Source organism: Arachis ipaensis, chromosome B03 (genome assembly GCF_000816755.2).
Source record: "Arachis ipaensis cultivar K30076 chromosome B03, Araip1.1, whole genome shotgun sequence".
NCBI classification, from domain to species: Eukaryota; Viridiplantae; Streptophyta; class Magnoliopsida; order Fabales; family Fabaceae; genus Arachis; species Arachis ipaensis.
The window spans coordinates 125655995-125663877 of record NC_029787.2 but is presented as its reverse complement, the minus strand read 5'-3'; the positions used below and the strand labels follow the sequence as shown (position 1 = coordinate 125663877).

The 7883-nt window shown below is 35.0% G+C and overlaps 2 protein-coding genes across 10 annotated transcripts in view; one reads left to right on the top strand and one right to left on the bottom strand.

Annotated features, from left to right (window-relative positions):
• LOC107634712 (probable serine/threonine-protein kinase PBL28) lies at nucleotides 729-2865 on the bottom strand. Its single transcript, XM_016338140.2, has 7 exons — nucleotides 2357-2865; nucleotides 2095-2282; nucleotides 1783-1981; nucleotides 1544-1707; nucleotides 1350-1454; nucleotides 1149-1271; nucleotides 729-1070 (listed from the first exon to the last, which is right to left on the bottom strand). Exons 1-7 carry the CDS (start codon nucleotides 2424-2426, stop codon nucleotides 834-836), a joined length of 1086 nt encoding a protein of 361 aa, XP_016193626.1. The 5' UTR covers nucleotides 2427-2865; the 3' UTR covers nucleotides 729-833.
• The window catches only part of LOC107631450 (cytochrome c-type biogenesis ccda-like chloroplastic protein 2), a 7845-nt gene continuing 3362 nt past the window's right edge, over nucleotides 3401-7883 (top strand). The window contains exons 1-9 of one of the 9 annotated variants that reach the window (XM_016334895.2): nucleotides 3402-3647; nucleotides 3808-3841; nucleotides 3961-4208; nucleotides 4445-4529; nucleotides 5231-5350; nucleotides 5801-5835; nucleotides 6260-6390; nucleotides 6516-6601; nucleotides 6679-6710. In XM_016334895.2, the coding sequence (XP_016190381.1) occupies nucleotides 4445-4529; nucleotides 5231-5350; nucleotides 5801-5835; nucleotides 6260-6390; nucleotides 6516-6601; nucleotides 6679-6710 (489 nt within the window). In that variant the 5' untranslated portion in view covers nucleotides 3402-3647; nucleotides 3808-3841; nucleotides 3961-4208. Of the gene's footprint in view, nucleotides 3648-3807; nucleotides 3842-3954; nucleotides 4356-4444; nucleotides 4530-5230; nucleotides 5351-5800; nucleotides 5836-6259; nucleotides 6391-6515; nucleotides 6602-6678; nucleotides 6711-7883 lie in introns of all 9 variants that reach the window. The other 8 variants (XM_021119665.1, XM_016334896.2, XM_016334897.2 and 5 more) reach the window with 8 other exon arrangements.

The following is a 7883-nucleotide window of genomic DNA, read 5'->3' as shown; positions in this document are numbered from 1 at the left end:
TCTTTGCCCAACCATAATAATAACATTGTCAACAGTCAACAGGATGAATTTGTTAGATGAATTCATGAAAAATCAGACCGGTAAAACATGGACGTTGAAAAGAAGAATGCATACATTCAACATGAGCCGGGGTTATGACACGTGGATTGCTGAAACCTGAATTTAGGATATTAACTTAGGATTAGGATAATAATAATAATAATAATCTTGAACTGTGTCTACTTCTGAACTCACCCAAAAACATCGCCCGCCGCAACTGCTGAGCTCATCTCAATTAATATTTTTCTTTTACATTCAATTTAAATCCAGTCCACTTCAATCCTACTACGTCGTCTTACATTGTCAACGAGGAAACACCACCATCCGAACCGAAGGATTTTTACCATGATCATAGATCCGAAAAAATATACATGTTTTTTCATTATAATAAAGTTTATATTAACCAACTTGCATTGTTTTAGTAATTAATTTACTAATAGTTTGTTTAAGCAGGCGTTCATAATTCGAATTATGCATATAGCAACTTATTAGCGGGTGAAAATTTCTTAAATTGAAATCCAATCCGTGATGAATTAGTCTTTAACCGTGGGAATGAAAAATAATAATAAAGTTCATATTGTGATCAATTTTCCGCATTTGAATTAATAATGCGGGTGTGAATGGAATGAAATCTGTTGAACCAAAAAGGCAATACAATTCCAAAACAGTTGAGAAAACTAAGGATCGGATTTCTCGACGAAGAATAATCCTCATTGATCTCATATACAAGAATCCAAAATACTAGTTATCATATATAATAAGTATTCTTATTAATCCTAAAGTCTAATATTTGACTACATCATTCTCAAGCTATGCATGACCATTCCCAAGCCTTTTGAATTTGTAAAGATGATGATTTGAAGTTCTTTAACACACTCTATCATGGAAGGCCTCTCATTACTGTCACTACGAACACATCTTGATGCTAAATTGGCAAACATGAATATAGACTCCAAAGTGTAAGAGTTTCGAGCCATCTCTGCATCTATCACCTTTCGAAGCTTCTTCCGGTCATTTAGTAGGTGTCTCACCTGCACAAAATAGAGAAAGTAAATTCCAGCAACATTTTCAACATGTCACTTCATGTATAAGCTTCATACAATACAAACCTGGACCACAAGGTTCTGATCATTTGGACCTTGGTTTAGATCTACGGCTCTCCGTCCAGTCAGAAGCTCCAGAAGAACAACGCCAAAAGAATAAACATCACTTTGTAGAGTGAGTTTTCCGGTCTGTTAGTTGTAACAACAAATTAGTTAAACAATCTTGGAAAACTGGATTCAAAAAAGAGATATGTTTTAAACTTATACCGATGTATACTCAGGATCAAAATAGCCAAAAGTACCAAACACTCTAGCAGTTACATGTGTCTCTTGTCCTTCTGGCATTAGTTTAGCTAGCCCGAAATCAGATATCTTTTTAGAAAGGAAAAAAAAAATGTAAAAGTGAGTTTTAACTAATTACACAAATTTTCCCAAGAAAAGACATGACATATAGAATGTACCTTTGCTTCAAAATTGGAGGTTAGAAGAACATTGGTGGATTTGAAATCTCTGTGAACAATAGGGATCCCAACACAAGAGCTTGAATGCAGATAAGCAAGTCCTTTTGCAGCTCCTAATGCCACTTTCAGCCTTAGAGGCCAATCCATTTTTCTTTCCCCAATTCCTAAAATATTAATTAGGCACTGGTTAACAAACAATATTGAGTGTGATTCTTAGTTACATGGGAGACTAATCATACCATTCAGATGATGTTGCAGGTTCCCATTTTGCATATACTCATATACTAAGAATCTGTGCTTTCCATCAGCACAGTAGCCAATCAAGGAAACAAGATTTGGGTGGTCTAGTCTGCTCAATATGTCCACTTCCACCCGGAATTCGCGCTCTCCTTCGGCTTCTCTAATAGCTGGCAGCTCCATCTTTTTTATTGCTACAACCTTCAGAGGTGTACATGTTATCATGCTTTGTTAATTTAGATCTATATCACAAAGTTTTCGAGTCATTCAATAATATCTGTATAGTTTTTGATATAACAAATTGGATTTGTTACCTCTCCTGAACGCAGAGTTCCTCTGTATACCTTTCCAAATCCACCTTTTCCAAGAAGATTATCATCACTGAATGAACATGTTGCCTCTTCCATCTCCTTGAGTGTGAAAACAGACGATCCATGCCTCTTTTTTGGAGCTTGTGGCGCTTGATCTTCCAGTTGCCAAAACTCTGCAGGCCTATAAATCCCTGAATGAAAGAGCAAACGTATATGAACATTCCAACATGAAAGAAACAAATAAGAAGAAGAGGAGAATACATACAAGGGTCTGTATGATCTTGAGACTTGCTTCGACGGCGCTTGTTCCAGGCCGAGACCAAACCAAATGGCATGATGATTAGTATAATGGGTAGTTCTTAGACAGTTCTTACTTTGTTGTTATATGACTTAAAAGTAATCAAAATGGAATGTGATGAAGAACGCTTCAATTTGATTTAAATGATCATAATTCCCTTGAACATTATTGGTAGCTAGTATATGTAGACTAGTACAAGTAAAAATCACATTGCAATAATGCAATAGTAGTTGGTATGTACATTATTAAGAGAGAATAATACTACTACTCAACACAAGGAGAGAACCTGGTTTTTATTGTTCTTGGTAATGAATGGAAAAAGAGAGAGACATGTACTTTAAGCAAAAGAGAAAGCTGATGAGGAAAAGAGAAGTAGGGACTTGTTGCTTCCCTTTGACAAGGAAATGGAAACTGCACTCCTCATTCTCCATTTTGGTTTCTTCAAAAAATTGTTTTTATTAGATTCATTGTATTTAACATTTTAAGTCTCTGTGAAAATCCAGTTCAATCGAGTATAATATAAAGTTTACATTATTTTCTACAAATTACAAAGTCATCCAAGAAATTTCCATCTTATATACTCATTGTAGGTTAGAAGGGCATTTTCCTTGGTTGTCAATGGTCTCCATCGCAAATGTAGTTTTTACCTTGTTCCTTAATATTTCTCCTGTATGGTGTAACCGTCATTGTTACCATTAAAGTTTGTCAAAATCACCAATTGACTATGATTATGATTTTCTTAAGTAACAATAGTAATCCATGACCATCAATCTTGGGACCCAACAACTAATGATCTTTTTTCAGTAATCACCATTATGCTTAGGGCCTTAAAAATGTTTCTATAACTTGTATTACAAGAGGTGTGTTACTATAAAATTTTTAAGAATAAAAGAATTCAGGAGTGAATTTTATGTGAAGTTGATAATTAAAAATTATTAAATAATTTGATTAAATTTTTATACTCAATTATCAACTCTGAATTTTAGCCTTGCAAGAATTCAAGCATTCAATAACGTTTGTATTACAAGAGTGACGTCTTCTAAAAAACCGGAGCAAACAAGACGGGCGAACCGAAAAATAGCTAATGTCCACGAAACGGTGAACCGGAATCGGACGGTTTACTCGGACTACTCAACCACCAAGCTCCTCACTGAACTCCATCTCTTATCCTTCTTCTCTTCTGCTGATCTTCGTTCCCTCCTCCTGCAGACTGTCGCCGGGACACGTCCCTCAGTCAGCCGGTGCCGTCCTTTCACTGGTTCGTGTTCGTCATTTCTTCTCTTCCTTGCTTCTGTTTTATTATTTTCTTTTCTGCCTTGTAATGTCGCTGCTGTTGCTTACTTGCTTCTGCAATGACCTAATTTTCGTACCTTTCTTTGGTCGATTTTTTCCGCCTTGTACTTTTCCTGTTGCTGCAGATTAAATTTGCCGCCCGCTAGTTTTTCTTTTTTGGTAATTTTTGTTTCTTTTGTTTCCGTTAATCTTTTTTCTTTTTTCTGGAAGTGTTCATTTACACCGTATTTTTATTGAAGAATAATAAAATAAAATAAAATGGAACCTTGAAGGAGTAGGTTGCAGAGGCAGAGGTAGAGGGAGAAGGACTGAAATTGGAGTCGGTGGTGAGGAAGAGGAACAGAGTGCGGCGGCGAAAGTGCGGTCCTGTAGCTGTGCCGCTTGAAGCAGTGGCGAAGAGAAGTTCAATTGGACGGAAGCCATTGCTTTATTTTTATTTCCTTAAATAAAAAATAAAATTGTCACATCAAATCAACGTCAAGAATTAATTTCAATAAAGCAATCCAATTTCAGCAACGAAACATAGGTAAAAGCCACAACTCGGATTGGATATTTTATTATTTTCAATTCTCTACACTTCCGTTCCGTGTTCCGTGTTCCAAGAGAAGAACTTGCTTGTGTTCCGTTTTTGAGCTACGAGCTTCAAATTCACTTGAATACGGCCAAGTGCCAAGTAAAAGTTTACTATATTGTAACTAATAATTATTCATTTCTTTCTTCTTCTTTTTTACCCCCTCAAATTTTCTCTAATTGAATCTCCAGATGAGTTTGAGTGCGAGCTATTGTGCAAGTTACGGTCTTCGTCTTCGACCTTGCGGAGTTGCAAACTGCAATCTTGAACGACATGGTTTGTCTCCTAAGTCTGAGTTCCATTGTTCCATTACGGGTCCAAGTTCATCATAAATGAAAGACTTTTGATTTTAATTTTTTTAGATAGTAGTATTTGCTTATTATTATTACTGGTTCAAAAAAACGTGTTAAGAAGCCTCAGATTTTTTTTTTCTTTTCATGGCTTTGTTAGCTTTGTATAGTTGCAATCTTTGTGCAGGAAAAATGAGTTATTTTATTTTATTTTTTATTTAAGTTGGAGCAATGTCACTGTCAAATTCTCAAAGGTGAATCTTATCATGAAGAGTGTAAAAGTGACATCCTGTTATGCATTTATTAAAAAATTGCATTTAACAAATTACATTCTGCAGACCACTACTTTTGTCATGCCTACCTGACATTGCTTGGTTGGATATCAGCACACAATTTTTCTAGGGTTTAGTTAACATGTTTCTTAGGGCACTATGTTAAGATTATTAACTGAGAAAATTTATAGAAAATATGTAAAGTTTAAGTTTTCAATATATTTGTTATGTATTTATTAAAAAAAATCTCAAATAGTAATCTTAACATGTTTTCCTATTAAATACTAATAGTGTGAAGCAATTAAACTCTTGTATTAAATAGTGCTGCTATTTTGGTCATCTGTTTTCCAGCACACTTTAAGAGCATACCATGAATCACTAATAGTATGATCTCTTTTTATTTTGTGTCTAAAAGGCAGGAATATTGTTCCTATCAACACATCGAAGGAACTTCCAAAATATGACAACTGTCTTCAATCAAAGTTGAAGATTGGTACTAGCAATAGTGTGAAGACATTAATGGGTGCTATGGCAGGTACTATCTTTCAACCTTTGCTGGATTCAATCGCTACATCATGTATTATTTTATATATATCCTTGCCACATTTCTAACAAGCTAAGACGTTATTATATGAACAAAATGAAAAATGCTTATGTAAATCTTGTTTTTATGGATGATTCTCCTAATAATCCAGTAAAAGTTAAACAATCACAGGTCTTGTGCACAGTTGTAAATTCATTTTAGTTGTTTTGGCAATGGTGAAACTTGTAAGCGACAAGATTTTTTGCACCTTATATTTGCCACTTGGGTTGGATAACATATATGTAATTTTCCTCCAGGCTAAATCCAACATTGAGATGTGAAATAAAGAATGCCTTACTCTTTTTTTCCCCGTTTGAAAACTGATTTGTGCTACTCCTATGACATGGATGATGAATTTGGTTGATTGTATTAGTGAGTGTTTCTTGTTTTCTTCTTTTTCAGTGACACACTTGATTGCTCCAGTTGCTGCAAAAGCTGTAAGTAGGATAAATATATTGGTCAGAGGTTTTATGTTCTTTGCATCAATCACTACTAGAGCTATTAGGTCTTTACAGTCTCCCTTTTGATATGTGTTCATGTGTGTGCTTGAGCACACGTGTGCATCATGCATATGTTCAAGTAAACCTTGTTTATTGCATAACTGAGCGAGAGATTGAAGAGAGCAGTCAGTTGTTCTTTTTGCTTTGTTTTCTTTTATGCATGAGATTTTAGACTCTAAGTTGCTTGCTTTTGTAAGCCAATGACAAATAGGAAAGCTTATTTATTGCAGTTGTTCCTTGAATATCCCATTGCTAGATAATTTCTACAGATTAGTCATTATGTTGTAAATTATGATATTGTGTATATTATGCATTGAGTCCATAGTTAGGGTATATAACTCAAGACTAAATTATTTTACAGGAAGTAGCTGCTTCTGTTTATTCTTTGGCTGATGCAAACCTAAGTGACTGGTTTGGAGGTTTATTGTATTCAGCTGGGCAACAGGCCAATGAAGCTGTTCAGAGTCAATTATCTTCTCCCAGTTTCACTAGGTGTACTGCAAATCCCTTTTATGTATTCTTTTGGCCTTTCTTTTACTTTATTTCCTTGTTATTTTCTAATACTGGATGCTCATGTTTATGGTTTTCATATGATAATTATTTCTATCTTTCTACAGTTTGGCAGTAATTTTTGGGGCAGGGCTTGTGACCAGTCTTTCTCCTTGTACACTCAGTGTCTTACCGTTGACCCTTGGTTACATTGGTATGCTTGCTACTGTGTGCATTCTCAAGTATTTCTTACCTTTCAGATGCCTAAAATTGTGAATGGGAATCTGGCAGGGGCATTTGGCTCTGGAAAAAGTAGAGCAGAGGTAATAATCTAACACACACTGTATGACGTTTCACGTTCGAAGGGGGGTGTGGATAAAAATTATTCTTTTGTTCCTGTCATCTCATTTGGTATAGAAACCTTCAAGTCTCTACTTATAGTACAGTACACTTGTAGCCCCATTTTCCTTAATAAAAATTAAATTTCTTAAATGAAGTTAAGGTGGCATGTGTTTTCATTCAATCCCAATGGACTCTTGTATTGGAGAGGCATGTTAGATGTAATAATATTCAATCCCAATGAAACTTTTAGGAGATGGTTTATCATTTATGATATTGAAGTATAGCTTGTATTAACTCAAATAACCATCAAGGCTGTGGAATAAAACGTTTAAAATTATTGTATAGTCACCCTAGGATAACATAAAACCACTTATGACCCTTGTATCCTCTTTAAGAAATTCTCTGTTGTGACTTCATTATCCTCTTATAATAGTTGTTAACGACTTGTGGATTGTCTGGCATGATATATTGAAAGTTTAGAACTTCAAAAGTAATTAAGCAAGTCCATTGCCATGAAGGACTTGATACTAGCAAAAACAAATCCTTGGTGTTGGCGTGATAATTTCCCGTGACAGAAAGGGCCTTGGATTTCGATTGTCCCTGATTTTGGTTGTCTATTGATTCGTAATTTGGAAGATTTCTCGAATTGGTCATGTGGTTTTTATTCCATCACATGGAGGGCTCTTCCATGCTAAAGCATTACTAAGTGTTAATTTGGTTTTGTTCAATTTAAATTGTCTTTGGTTGCTTATTTATATAATTTCTTGGAAATTTTGGCAACTTTATTTAATTTGACAAGAGTTAGGAAAAGAATACTATTCCTCCAAGTACTCTCTTTTCCCACGAAAACATCAATAGGGAATATTGATAAGCTGAACCTTGGTTTGTAGTTTTTTGGGCTAGAGAGAAATGATGTCTTATGTTTCTGCATTTTAACATTCACATGGTCCTTGCAATTTTGTAGCAGCACTGAATTCAAATCCTTGGATCTCTTGTTGAGGCATTCTATTCTGATATTTTTTTCCATAAACTGCATATTTTGGCATTTCATGTATGAAAACTCTCAACGTGGCATCATTTCCTCCTGGCTCTAGTAGTCTTTGACAACCATTATTGGAGTAAGATAGAAGAATGAAAAAGTAATAGAAGGCAAA

Excerpts from the sequence above, each read along its gene's own strand:
- LOC107634712 (XM_016338140.2), bottom strand. The coding sequence starts at position 2,426 with ATGCCATTTGGTTTGGTCTCGGCCTGGAACAAGCGCCGTCGAAGCAAG. Across the intron at positions 1,272-1,349 it reads TTGATCCTGAGTATACATCG|ACCGGAAAACTCACTCTACA; the intron begins GTATAAGTTTAA and ends TACAACTAACAG. Across the intron at positions 1,071-1,148 it reads ATCAGAACCTTGTGGTCCAG|GTGAGACACCTACTAAATGA; the intron begins GTTTGTATTGTA and ends TATTTTGTGCAG.